The following is a 13,957-nucleotide window of genomic DNA, read 5'->3' as shown; positions in this document are numbered from 1 at the left end:
AATGCTGTATGGAAAAGAGTTGGACATACTGAGTGGCATTCAATGCTATCCATACTTGGAGTAGACCCATTGAAGTTAATGGACATGACTAACTTGGGCCATGTTATTCCACTTTAATCGGTCATGGCTTCCTCCCCAAAATCCTTGGAAATGTAGTTTGTGAAGGTGCTGAGAGTTGTTAGGAGACCCCTGATCCTCTCACAGAGCTACAGTTCTCAAGGCGGTTTAACAGTCAGTCCCTCTGTCCAGAGAACTCAGTGTGCATGGAGCGAGGAACCACTAACGGTAAAGGTGTCCCCGCACTTGTAGTGCGAGTCGTTTCCGACTCTTAGGGTGACGTCTTGCGACATTTACTAGGCAGACCATATATATGGGGTGGGATTGCCAGTTCCATCCCCGGCCTTTCTTTACCCCCCAGCATATGCCGGGTACTCATTTTACCGACCATGGATGGATGGAAGGCTGAGTGGACCTCGACCCCTTTTACCGGAGATTCGACTTCCTTCTTCCGCTGGAATCGAACTCCGGCCGTGAGCAGAGCTTTCGGCTGCGTTATCGCCACTTACCACTCTGTGCCACGGAGGATCTTAAGGAACCACTACACTAGGGTAAATGCAGAGTTTGGAAAAGTTATTTTTGAACTACAACTCCCATCAGCCCCAGCCAGCATGACCACTGGATTGGGCTGATGGGAGTTGTAGTCCAAAAAAGTAACTTTTCCAAGCTCTGATGTTTCTGGCAGAATCAGGTTGCATGTGCAATTTCTAGAGAACTTTCTAGGTGTAATCCAGAACTTCCATTTGTTTCCCAAACTGCATCCACAGAGCCTGGAATGGCCACCAGACCTGCATCCAGACAGCAGTTTATTCTGTTTTCCCACTGTTTCCTTACCTGATGATTTCCACATTTTATTTCATCTTTCACACGATGTAAAAGCCACTTCTGGAAATCTGGCAGAATCTAGTGGAAGTTTAGTGCTTGTTTCTATCTTAATTGCTTCCAGGAAAAAAAAAATCTGCCGCAACCTTACGAACCCAGAAAATCGTGGGCATGAAGTGATGAAATTTGGGATGGTGTACTAGCATACAGCTCTTTCTTGCAATTTTCATGGAGGAATCATGGGGGAACAGAAGTTTTATGCACATTTCCCCCTAATATTGTAAATTTGTAATATTTGTAAATATTGTTTGGTTAGAGAACTACACTGCAAAACTGGAATAATTGCAGATTTTTAAGGATGGATATATTAGTAAAAATAACATACCCAAATCCTTTACATTACAAAATCTTACTTGCAAAAATATCTAAAACCACATACAAAAATGCTGTCTACCTGGAGAAATTCACATAAAATGCTGAAAAATCTTCATGAGGATTTTTTCCAAGCAAATGTGCAGATTGCTGCAGAAATGTGGAGAACAGAATTTAAAACTGGAAAAATGATAAGCAGAGAGAACCAAAACTAACAGGTCTTTCTGTCCCTTGCATTCACATACCCCTCACTATCCTCTATCCAGACAAGCAAGAAGCATTATTGGAGTTCAAGGATGCATTCCTGCCAGGCAAAAACACTCGAGGGTGCAGGGTTGTGGCTTGGGGAGAGGGGATGTGGCTAGAGGAGAGGGTGCAGTGTGGGAAAAGTCCCAAGGAGATCCAGTAGTTGGATATTGTGTTTGATCAGGAATTAACTGTTGATGCCCCAATCTGACTTGAAGGCAGATGTAATGTTTTGCAGAGCAGAGGTGCCAGTTTGGAAGCATCCCTCACTACATTTCATCCAAACTACTGTGTCCTCTCAAAAATCAAGATTTCAGGGGTGGGGATGATTGTACACATTTGCCATAAAAGCTGGCTGCGGATAGCACAGCACCAATTGACTAGTAACTGTAACATCACCAATATCAATCCATAGGGAAGTCTGAAACTGTTTTTTTAAAGTGTTAAGGCTTTTTCTAATAAGCAAAGGTTAAATGTGTAAATGAGTCAGCATGCATGAGCTGCTCAAGTCAGGTGTCTCAGAGAACAACTGTGTGGCTTGTCCTCCTGGTCTGGACACTGTTACCTGCTCTGCTCCTGGATCTGATCTGGGCAGGGGAGGAAGAATGTCCCTGGGAAGGACTGCTTTTTATCAAGAGCTTACAGCTAGAACCCATGTAACTGCTTTATAAAAACTGGAAGAATTTGTGTTTGAGCTTGTTTTTGCCTTATCCCTCCCATTCCTTTTTCCTCATGTGTCATGTCTCTTTAGATTGTGAGTCTGAGGGTGGGTCACCATCTTAGAACTGATTTTTGTAAGCCACTCTGAGAGCCTTTTTGGCTAAAGAGCAGGGTATAAATGCCTTCAATAAATTATTATTATTATTATTTATTAAATTTATATACCGCCCCATAGCCGAAGCTATATAAAGGTAGCAGCAAACCTGCAACAGGGAGTGAGGGGAAGGCAATCCTGAATTCTTTAATTTGCTGTTGTATATAATATCAGTTTTGCAAATCACGTGAAGTGTTGGTTCCCCTCTATTTGGCACTGGTTAGGCCTCATCTTGAGTAGTGCATTCAGTTCTGGACACCACACTTTAAGAAGTATGCAGACAAACTGGAACAGTTTCAGAGGAGGGCAACAAGGATGAACAGGGAACTGGAAACAAAACCCTGTGAGGAGAGACTGAAAGAACTGGGCATGCTTAGCCATGAAAAGAGAAGACTCAGGGCAAAGGTTGTCACAAAGAGGTGGGCCAGGATTTCTTCTTGATTGTCCCAGAGTGCAGGACATGGAATAATGGGCTCAAGTTACAGGAAGGCAGATTTTGGCAGAACATCATGAAAAAGGTCCTAACTGCTGCAGCAGTAGGACAATGGAACCAATGACCTAGGAAAGTGGTGCGCTCTCCAACACTGGAGGCATTCAAGAGGCAGCTGGATAGCCCCCTGTCAGGTATGCTTTAATTTGGATTCCTGCATTGAGCAGGGGGTTGGACTCAATGGCCTCATAGGCCCCTTCAAATCCTATGATTCTATGAGATGCTAGGCTCACATTGTGGCCATAGAACCTGCTGTGCCTTCATTTTAAATCTTAGCATTGTCTTCACTCATAATGTGGGAGGAAAGCAAGATCAGCAGCCCTTTTAAAGTACAATCTTAAACCACCCACTTACAGGATAGTCTCTCTTTTATTTCTTTTTTTCCACCTGCTGCTTCCTAGTCCTCTCCAGGATCATTCCACAGGGATAATATTAGCTGAACAAGGCATTCCATTTTTATTACTGTATATATGCATTTCTTTTATTTTCAGTTGTCAAAACCTGTCCCTGTGCATTTCTGCATTTCTAAGTTTGAAATTAAAAATCAAGACAAACCTTTGAAGTAGCTTTGAGGAACAGTCTCTGCCAACAATATCAAGGCAAGGTTTGGCCATGAACTGTAAAGGGCACATAGCAACTGTCATTCTCATGCCTGTTTATCCGGCCTTCCAGACAACCGTTCCAGGACAATAAGCCCATGCAAAAGTGTGTTGCAAACAGTATTGTTTTGCTTCCCTGTCGATCATGATGAAATGTGCAACATTCAAATCTGTTTGGGTCCACTTGAATGATGGTGTTTACACATTGGAACAGGGCAATGATTAAACAAGCTTTATGCTTTTTAAAAGGCTCAAAGTTCAGCGTTGTCAGAATTCTTTCCAGAACGAGGGAATGGACACACTTTTTGAAATCCGGCAAAGCCCCTGGTTCCGATAATATTCTCCTTGAATTGCTGAAAGCCCACCAAGTTTGGTGGGTCCCTCTCCTTGCAAATTTCTTTACTTTAATCAACCCCTCGGGTTGCATTCCTGAGTCATGGCTTGAATCCATAGTAATCCCCATATTCAAAAAAGGGAACCATGAGGACCCTGAAAACTACCGTCCAATTAGCCTCCTTTCCATCATCGGTAAACTGTATGCCTGTTATTTAAAAGGGAAACTTTCTTCCTGGCTAGAAGAGGAAAACATTCTCGGGAGGGAGCAGGCAGCTTTCAGGAAAGGGAGGTCTGGGATAGAGCATTGTGTGATCCTAAATCACTTAGCCGAAAAATATAAGAACCGTTGGGGAAATGGTCTGTTCGTTGCTTTTGTTGATTTGAAATTGGCCTTTGACTCTATCCCCAGGGAGTTACTATGGGCAAAATTTGCTAAATCTAAAATTGACAAGAGACTCCTTTTTCTAATTAGTCGACTGCATCATCGCACTTTTCTTCGTGTTAGGTGTAGTCATGAAGGACACCTCACAAATCCTATCAATACAACAAAAGGAGTTAGACAGGGTTGCATTCTTGCCCCTCTATTATTCAATTTTTTTATGAATGATTTGTCTCATTACTGTCACTCCCCGGATTTTCACCCCCCCAAACTAGCGAACCTGCACTGTCCATTGCTATTGTATGCAGACGACGCTGTTCTCTTATCGGTTTCTAAAGTTGGTCTCAAACGCCTAATTAGATCTTTTATGAGTTACTGTCACGAAAACAAATTGATTATAAATTTCTCTAAAACTAAGATATTAGCTTTTGCCAAACACTCTCCTCCTCATGAATGGATAATCAATTCCCACAAAATTGAACAGGTTTCCCATTTTAAATACCTTGGGTTATTATTTCACTCATCACTGTCCTGGACTCTCCATATTAGAGGAGCCAGCTCTACTGCTTGAAATTCAGCTAATGGCATCCGAAGGTTCTTCTTCACTAAAGGAGGACAATATATCCCGGCAGCCATTAAGGTTTTTAGATCTAAAACTATTTCCCAACTTCTTTACGGGGTACCTTTATGGATTGGCGCTTTTAACCCCTCAATGGAGGCAGTTTTTATCCCTATTTCTTAGACAAATCCTAGGTGTTCCTAGATGTGTTCCATCGGCGGTCCTCAGGTTAGAAACTGGTCTAGCTTCGCTTAAGTCCCAAGCCTGGAAGGCTGCCCTAAATTTTTGGCTTAAAATGTCATATGAAAATTCTTCTGGCTACCTCCCTTTACTTTGGGAAGATCCCTTCATCTCAACATGGGCCCAAACGTATACAAACTATCTTGTAAGTATTGGCCTTTCAGATGAACATCTGGCGTCTCAGGATTTAAAGTCAGCTAAGCTTTCAATCCTGACCCGCATTAGTGACATGGACTTTCAAAGTTCCATCACCGCTGCCACTTCGACCTGCTCCCCTATTCAATTTGGTTTAAGTTTTGCGCCACTACTCAGTGTCCCCTATTTGGAATACCTCACGATCCCTAAATATCGTCTAGCCTTTATGAAGGCTAGATTCAACTGTCTCAACTCCGCCCTATTAGAAGGGAGATTCCAGCGCATTCCTTATGCAAATCGCTTATGTCCATGTGGTGTTAACGGCATAGAAACCTTATTTCACGTCGTCTTTGAATGTTTTTTAGATGATGATATTCGTTCTAAATTTATAACTCCTATTATAAATAAATTTCCTTACAAACCACTTGACCGCTTACTTTTTTATCTTCTGTCTGCGGCTAGCAGGGATACTACCTTGCTAGTAGCTAAATACATTTTTGCGGCCCAATCAGCTCGGAGGGTATTCACCCCTCCAGATGTTCCCATTTCTCCATAGTCTTATAACTGTTTTATTGCTCCATTGTTTTTACCGTTTTTATTATGAGTGTTTTCGCCACGCTATGTAACTGTTTTACCGTTATTTTATGATTGTATCTTCGTACTTTTGTATAATTGTTCATAGCGTTATATGTGAATGTTCTGGTCTATGACCGTAACAATAAAGATGATGATGAGGGCAATGATTAAACAAGCTTTATGCTTTTTAAAAGGCTCAAAGTTCAGCGTTGTCAGAATTCTTTCCAGAACGAGGCAATGGACACACTTGCAGTTATATTGGTTTCAGTGCATCTCCACCTCTGTGAATCCGGGCACCCACGCCATTAGTCAAACTCCAGCCCTTTTCACTCAAAATCTGGGGTTTTTGAGATCACAGGCCTTTTTTCCTTTCAAACCAGCTTCACACCAACTTCAAAACTGTTTGGTCGATGAATCCTTTGCAACTCCAAGGTGTGTCCAGTGGAAATGCTTTGCTGTAGGCGGTCCTAAAAGGTTTGCCATCAGTAGTGGGGCTGGGAGTATTCCAATCAAACAATAAAGATGAGTGCACAGCTGGGTGCAGATTTGTTTCAAACCACACCCTGACAAAACGGCCTCGCTGTGTGCTCATAACCTCAGCTTTCCCCCAACTTTTCCTTCCGTGAGTAGCTTTCTAAGAGCCCATCCATACTTAACCACAAAATCTGTGTTTTCCGTATTCGGTTGATGGCCTCTAGATCCATACATGTCTTGTTTGTGGTCTGATTATTGTGAAAACCCAATTATCAAGCATCCATACGTGTGGGCTTTTTTTTTTTTTGCTTTCTCATTGGCTGCTCCCCGAAGTCCACCCCTTTTCAGTGATTGGTCCATAAGGGCCATTAGCTTTTCACGTGCTTTTTCAGAAGAGCGCTGAAACGTATTTCTTTTTCCCAAAAAATACATGCGCAGGTTTGTGGATGTGAAAAAGGGCAATGTTATTCCCCTCCGCCAAGTGCAAGCAAAATAAATGTCTGGGTTGTTACATATAACATAGTGCATACTAAGTATTGGAGCCACTGGTCACTCCCGATTCCATTGAATTTGTTGAACTGAGAGGTAAATGCCTTTCTGCGTCCAGTTGTTTCCCACTATCTTCTGCTGTTACCTTTTGCCCAGTGCACCCACTAAATCTCCTCTCCATGCCAGCTCCTCCCAAATTATATTAGATCCTCCACTGCCCACCATAGGAGAAAGCAAGAGATGGTCTTTCATTGAGTTTCAAGTTAGCAAAGGGAGAACCCAGATTAGTCCGTTTCACTCTCTCTCTCTCTCTCTCTCTCTCTCTCTCAGGCTACACCTTTGGCAATATCCCATTACATACAGTAGATGTATGCTTGTAGAAAGGAATATGTAAGATACATTAACATCATTCTCCAAGGGCACCAGCACCCAAAAATCTCAAAAAATAAAATAAATCCCCACTCAAGAGCTAAACTCTTTAAAACAATGTGTTTTACTGTAAACAACCTTTCCGGTCCTAAGGCAGCCACAAAGTGGCCCATAGCAAAAGCACTGATGAATTCTTAACAGTCAGATGTGTATAGATCATATCTAAAATAACCCCCTGCCCCAAACAAAGCTCTTTCCGTTACATCCCATAGTTCTTCTCACCAGATGAAATATACACACACAGAGATAAAGATATATCCTTTCAAGGCAAATAAAGAAGCACGCAGTTAGTTTTAGAGCAGGGGCAGCCGATGTGGTGCCCTCCAGATATTGCTGGATTACAACTCCTATCATTGGCCATGCTGCCTGAAGCTGATGGGAGTTTTAGTCCACACCATCTGTGTTAGTTTTTTTTGGGGGGGGGAGAGTGTGTATATGTATATGTGTATGTGTATATGTATGTGTGTGCAGGGCCGGTGCCAGACATGCTGGGGCCCCAGCACTCCCTTTCCACGATTTGCGGCAGGATTGCTGCTGCGGATCACATGGCAAGAGCTTCAGAGCTCCGCCATTCCCTTGCTTAACCTACCTTGTTCTGCGGTTGCGCACGCAGCGGTGCCCTTAGCAAAGATGGCGGCTGAGGTTTCCCTAAGGAGCTGAAGCACCTGCTGCCATGGTTCATGGCAGTGATGCACACGCGGAGCACGCATGCGTGCCATCAGCCAAGATGAGGGCAGAGGCTTCAGCCCCTTAGGGAAACTTCAGCCACCATCTTTGTTAAGGGCACAGCTGCATGCGTAACACCAGAACAAGGTAGGTTAAGTAAGGGAATGGTGGAGCCCCAAAGATCTCGCCGTGCGATCTGCGGCAGTGGTCCTGCCGCAAATCGTGGAAGGGGAGCAGAGGGGCCCCTCAGGGGCCTCTCTAGCCCCAGGGGCCCTCAGGCCAGTGCCCCACCTGGCCATCCTTTGGAACCGGCCCTGTGTGTGTGCATATATATACATATACATATAGAAGTGGAGTGCAGAAAATAACTGGTCTGTTAAGACTGCTAATTGAAAGAATAAAGAAACTTAAGGCTTATTACTACAAAGAAGTAAAGCCATACATGCTTAAGCAGCCATGCAGCCTGCACTCAGGGAGCCATTAGTAACTAGCAGAGAACAAAGACAGGAAGAGAAGGGAGGATCAAAGCCTGCAAGAACAACAAACACTTTAGAGGAGAAATCAGCAGAAGGAAGAATAGATTGCCTTTCTCTCTATCACCCACCCACCCATCCACCAGTTCAGGTCACTTGCAACATGCATTGGTGCTTTACTCCCAACAATCTGGAGGGCTCCACGTTGGTTTTCCCTAGAGCAAGCAGAGAGAAGAGTGATTCCTCCTTCCTCAGGTAGCTTGTACAGATTCATCTGTTAAGGCATGTTTGTTGGGGAGTAAGTCATCCCTCAAATACTATCAGTGCTGTCAGTTGATGATGGACAAAAGGAAACTGAAGGGAGGGAGGGAGAAGAAAGTACTGACCTGCTGAAGCCCCTGATAGCTTAAAGTTAGCATCCTAAAGAGGGGAATCAGGGTTGGGGAGGATGCTTGTCAAGAGATTTAAAACTCCCATCCTATGTTACACAGAGATGTTTTAGGAGGAATAAAAGGGGGGAAATATACAATTTTCCCTTCCCCACTCTCCAGAATTGTGCTCTTCTCCCCCCCATTGTAAGTGGCAGCACCTACACTTTGGAACTCTCTGCCTATTGACATCAGGCAGGCGCCTTCGTTGTGTTATTTTTGGAGCCTGTTTAAAACATTTCTGTTTAGGCAAGCCTGTCCACGTGCATAGATGCTGATGTGTTTTAATCTCTTTTTGGTCAGCTACTGTTTTAATTGTGTTTAAAAATGTTTGTAATTACTTGTTTTTAGCTGAGTCTATTGATAATTTTAATGTTTCTTGTAAACTGCTTAGAGGTGTGTTCTTTTGTTTTACAATCAAGTGGTATATAGGTTTTGTTAATATAGCTGTCAAATGATCAGGTTTGTGGGTCTAGCAGCCCCCTAGTGCTATAGTATTGTAATGCTATATATCATACAAGCCACACTGCCAACTAGAGATGGAGTGAGACTTTTGTTTCAGTTGGCATTTTAGTGCCAATGTAACTTGTACGTCCTGAAACAATATGTGAATCGAATCACAGCTATCCTTCAAAATTCACACTTCCCAGAACTTTGCAATGCAGTTTCTCCCCCCCCCCAAAAAATGTGTATAGTAGGGAGAGTGTGTATAAAACTGCACATATTATTGAAAATAAACAAATCATTGTATTAGGAGGAATTGCTTGTAAAAAATGTGTATACTGGGAGAAATGCACACTAAAATACTGATAATTTTTTTTAGTGAGGACTTTTCTTTTTAAAAAAAGGACGCAGACTGATTGGAAATGTGAACTGAACTTGAAACTGGAAAAAGGAGAAAAGGAAATGGACAGGTTTGTCCATCCCTACCACCACTAGATGGTGCTGTTCCATGTACTTAGCACTTGGCTAAGGCTCTGTGCCTTGTTCTGTCTTGGAAACTCTCCGTAAAGAGCAAATTTATGCTAGAGGTTTAACCAGAAGAACCTTAATCAAGTCTGTTGTTGTAAGCAAGTCATTACAGTATATAGCACAGCAGGGAAGACCTTGTAGCGGTGGATGGAGGAAAAGAAGGCATTTTTAAGGCTTTCCAAACTTCTCATGAGACCTGAACAGCACGACAAGGCTCCTGTTCCCTCTGGGATGGAGCTCTCAACAGGATCACTCCGCCAGGCAAGTGAGGATACACTATAACATGGGCTGCCATTCCTGTTGTCTGCCACTATTGATTAGATGAATAGTGCAGAAAGACACAAAGAGAAGATGCACTAAAAGATTACCTTTCTACCACTAAGATTTTGAACAAAATCAAATTGCAAAATACAAGTTAAGCAGGCCTGAAAACACTTGGCAACTTTAACAACTGGGGGGGGGGAGTCAGAAAGACATTCAAATGCACTGATTAACTAACAAAGGCTTTTTTTCCCCTTCCCCACTGTGGGTCTTGAGTGCAGTGTATCCTTCCAGGTTTCTCTGGTTACCTTGGCACAAGCAGAAGAACTAGAGAGAGACAGAGGCTGATTAACCCTTGATTAGGCAATCCTGAGATGCAGTCCATTTCAACAGGAAGTTACCGGCGATATGCGCTGATTAGAAATGAAGCAGTGTGACTGCCCCCAAACTTTTGCTGGTGCAAGTGGTATTGAAAGTGGAATGGCATGTGGCAGCCCCAATAGCATCATGAGTGCAAATCATCATGAATGCCAGTAAAAAGTATCAAGGAAATGGTGTCATTGCCTCTTCTCTCCCTTGCCCCTTTTCTTAGGTAGAAATCTTGAAATGAATATAGAAATAATTATTAAAGAAACACCCACACAACACCAACAAGCTTAGACTTCCTAGTAAAGAACACATAGTACTTACAACCTTAGTCATGGAACACTACCAACATTAGTCACCCAACACATCCTGCTCGATGTAATATATGTATTCTGGAAAGATCACTATAGGTGGCATGGAAAAGTTGTTACAACCTACACTGGCTTCATTTGATGTACAAGCTTTTCAGTCATCAGTCTTCTTTTAAAGTCTGCTTTTACAAGTTTATTGTCTCTTGAGGCAAATGTGTACAGTTTTGAGCTGTGGATACATTTTCCTCTTCAACTGGCCCATTTTCTTCTTGAGCGTCGGTCTCTTTGTCCTCATGCACCAGAGCCTTGCACTGTTTCTTTAAAATGAGGAGCACAAACACACAAGGGATGTAGGATAGTCCACGGATGACTGATGGCACGCCCAGGTACAGCAGCCTGGAATGCAATTTGACCTGCATCAGTAAGGAGCAGCCACAACTCATCATATGCAGATGCCCCCGTGTACAAGCACAGATTCCATGCACCCATGGAGGCTCTTTTCAGTGGCCTTCTTGGTAATATAAGGCATGTTCACATGTAACACTGAACACAGGTACAAGTTTCTATGCAAGTAGAAATGTTTGGGTGAAAGAGTGTATCATTATTATTTATTAAATTTATATCCTCCCCTTCCTCCCAGAAAGAGCCCAGGGTGGCAAACAAAAACACTAAAAGCACTTTAAAACATATTAAAAACAAAATACTTTAAAACATATTAAAACAAAACATCCTAAATACATCTTTAAGAAAGCAACTTTAAAAACATCTTAAAAAGCCATTCCAGCACAAATGCAGACTAGGATAAGTAAAAGGCTTGTTGAAAGAGGAAGGTCTTCAGTAGGCGCCGAAAAGATAACAGAGATGGCACCTGTCTAATATTTAAGGGGAGGGAATTCCACAGGGCAGGTGCTGCCACACTAAAGGTCCATTTCCTATGTTGTGCGGAACAGATCTCCTGATAAAATGGTATCTGCAGGAGGCCCTTACCTGCAGAGTGCAGTGATCGACTGGGTATATAAGGGATAAGACAGTCTTTCAGGTATCCTGGTCTCAAGCTGATAGGGCTTTGTACACCAAAACCAAAACCTTGAACTTGGCCTGGCACCTAATGGGCAGCCAATGCAATTCTTTCAGCAGCGATGTAATATCTTGGCGATATCCTGCTCCAGTGAGCAGTCGCGCCACTGCATTTTGCACCATGCCTAATTTTTTAATTGCCAAGGTGGCTTCCAAGAGGTTTACCGCTGTAAAGCCTATTACAAAACCCCACACATAATTAAAGTCCACAAAAAAACAATGCCATCAAAACACTGCAATAAACATCCACAAGTAAAATGTACAATAAAAGAAGGCTTTTAAAACAGCCTGTAGTAGCAGATGGTGTGGAGGGATGGAGATGCTTAGCTGAGTTCCCCGCAGGTGAATTGCTGCTGATGACAGGAAGGGTGAGGCACCAGTGAGGTTGGCACAGTGTAAATGCCCCAGCCAAGCCAAGCCGACGCTATTGCTGGTGCATTTGCCCTGTACCACCCTCTCTGCTGCCTTGTCCCTCGCCGTAAGCAGCAGCTACTCACCTGCCATCCACTACTGAAAACAGCACAGCTGCTAAAATAGCAATAAACACCAGAGATCAAGTCAGGAGATATGGGGAGTGCTTGCCTAAACAGGGGTGTCTTTAAGAGCCGGTGGGATGCCAGTACAAATGGGCCTCCTATGTTTCAGCAGGGGGAGTGTTCTACCACACTGGCACCGCCACCAGTGATAAAGCTGCACACTTGTCAATTTGCACAGCTCAGCACAGGTACACAGACCTTACACCCATTGAAAGTAGCATGCAAACATCCCTGTTGAGTTTCCTCCACTGAAGCATTCACGCATTGCACTAGGCAGGTTCAGACAGACCTCCTCCAGCTTCAAAGGATATTTGAGGGGGCTGCAAGACTGTGTGTGTGCTAGCTGCACCTCCATCCCACTATGGTTCATGTTGACCATGCCCAACCATGGCAATGCATTTGGCAACCGAAAGAACGGCTTCTCAAAGTGAGGAGTGCTCTGCATGTGTACATTGGAACACACATAGGCTCCCTTCTCACAGTTGCCAAACATGCTGTGGTAGGTGAACGGGGCTGGTGGTCAAAGTAACAGGGGCCAGGGCTGATCTTTTAGAGCTTGCACACTCTTTGGATGTGCTTTTAACACAAGAGGGGTCTCATCTGAAAAGACCCCCTGGTCTAGAGGTGAAGGGGAAAACCCCCAACATAGGACCCAGAATGAGTGGGAAATGTTTAGGAAGAAAACTTTACATGCTGATCTTCTAAACCATTGTCATTCCAGCATTTTGTAATTTTGAGACGTATTTGAAAGGCTGCAAAAGGAGGGAGGGCAAAGACATTTTAAATAGCTGTACAGTTTTCGACCAATGCTGAAGATGCACCTCTTTACTGTGGCCTTTGACACCTGAGACATGTATTTTTAGGACCCACCCTATTTGGGGATTTTAGGTTGTTTATAAATTGTTTTTAATGTCATATTTTAAATTGTTGCAACCCACTCTGGGACCTTTGGGTGAAGGGTGGGTAATAAATGATTACTGTGATTATTTGGGGAAATGTTTTGGAGCAGAAAAGGAGTGCATGTGCATTGCGGAGGAAGGATTAACACCCTCTCCTTCCTTGCCTGTTCTGAACACCAGATTCCTTTCTCCCAAAATAGGCACTATACTGTAAAGCCCATTACATGGAATGGTTAGTTAACTCTCAGAACTCTGCAAAAGGGGTAGTCAATGCAGTGCATTGCCCTTCAGATGGTGGTGGTTTGGTGTGTTTTTTTTGGAATGCAACTCATCAACTGCAACCAGCATGGCCAATGGTGAGGGATGATGGGAACTGTACTCCAGCAACATCTAGAGCAGGGGTGGGGAATCGTTCTGTGCCACAGGCCAAATCCTTATCAGGATTGGCCTTGTGGACCAGATTTGACAGGTAGGCAGGGTGCCTGCCTGTCAATCACCTGACACCACAATGACATCAAGTACAAGGTGCTGCTGAAACAAAGGGGTTTCCCCCCTTCATTTTAGCAGGCAATTCTGCTGCAAACCCCTGCTAAAATGGAGGGGAACATCCAGTGCAAACCCCTTCCTGAGTGATGTCAGCTGATGGGCAAGTTGGCATGGTTTGGGGGAAATGGCCCCATGAGCCAACCTGGTTCCCCTGGTGGGCCAAGATCATAGAATCATAGAATAGTAGAGTTGGAAAGGGCCTATAAGGCCATCGAGTCCAACCCTCTGCTCAATGTAGGAATCCAAATTAAAGCACACCCAAATTAAAGCATCCCCGACAGGTGGCTATGCAGCTGCCTCTTGAATTCCTCCAGTGTTGGAGAGCCCACCACCTCCCCAGGTCATTGGTTCCATTGTTGTACCAAGTTAGGAAGTTTCTCCTGATGTTCAGCCAAAATCTGACTT

General features: G+C 43.6%; 2 protein-coding genes across 3 annotated transcripts in view; both read right to left on the bottom strand.

The window, feature by feature from the left end:
* Positions 1 to 3,507, bottom strand: part of LOC133390241 (solute carrier organic anion transporter family member 1C1-like) — a 44,066-nt gene extending 40,559 nt beyond the window's left edge. The window contains exon 1 of the mRNA XM_061638439.1: positions 3,357 to 3,507. The gene's annotated coding sequence lies outside the window, so the exon portion shown is untranslated. The remainder of the gene's footprint in view (positions 1 to 3,356) is intronic.
* A 7,048-nt stretch (positions 3,508 to 10,555) lies between these two features.
* Positions 10,556 to 13,957, bottom strand: part of SLCO1A2 (solute carrier organic anion transporter family member 1A2) — a 51,724-nt gene continuing 48,322 nt past the window's right edge. For both annotated transcript variants that reach the window (XM_061638433.1, XM_061638434.1), the window contains exon 15: positions 10,556 to 10,890. In XM_061638433.1, the coding sequence (XP_061494417.1) occupies positions 10,680 to 10,890 (211 nt within the window). In that variant the 3' untranslated portion in view covers positions 10,556 to 10,679. The remainder of the gene's footprint in view (positions 10,891 to 13,957) is intronic.

The sequence above is a fragment of the Rhineura floridana genome, chromosome 8 (assembly GCF_030035675.1).
Source record: "Rhineura floridana isolate rRhiFlo1 chromosome 8, rRhiFlo1.hap2, whole genome shotgun sequence".
NCBI classification, from domain to species: Eukaryota; Metazoa; Chordata; class Lepidosauria; order Squamata; family Rhineuridae; genus Rhineura; species Rhineura floridana.
This window is presented reverse-complemented; position numbering and strand designations above follow the sequence as displayed.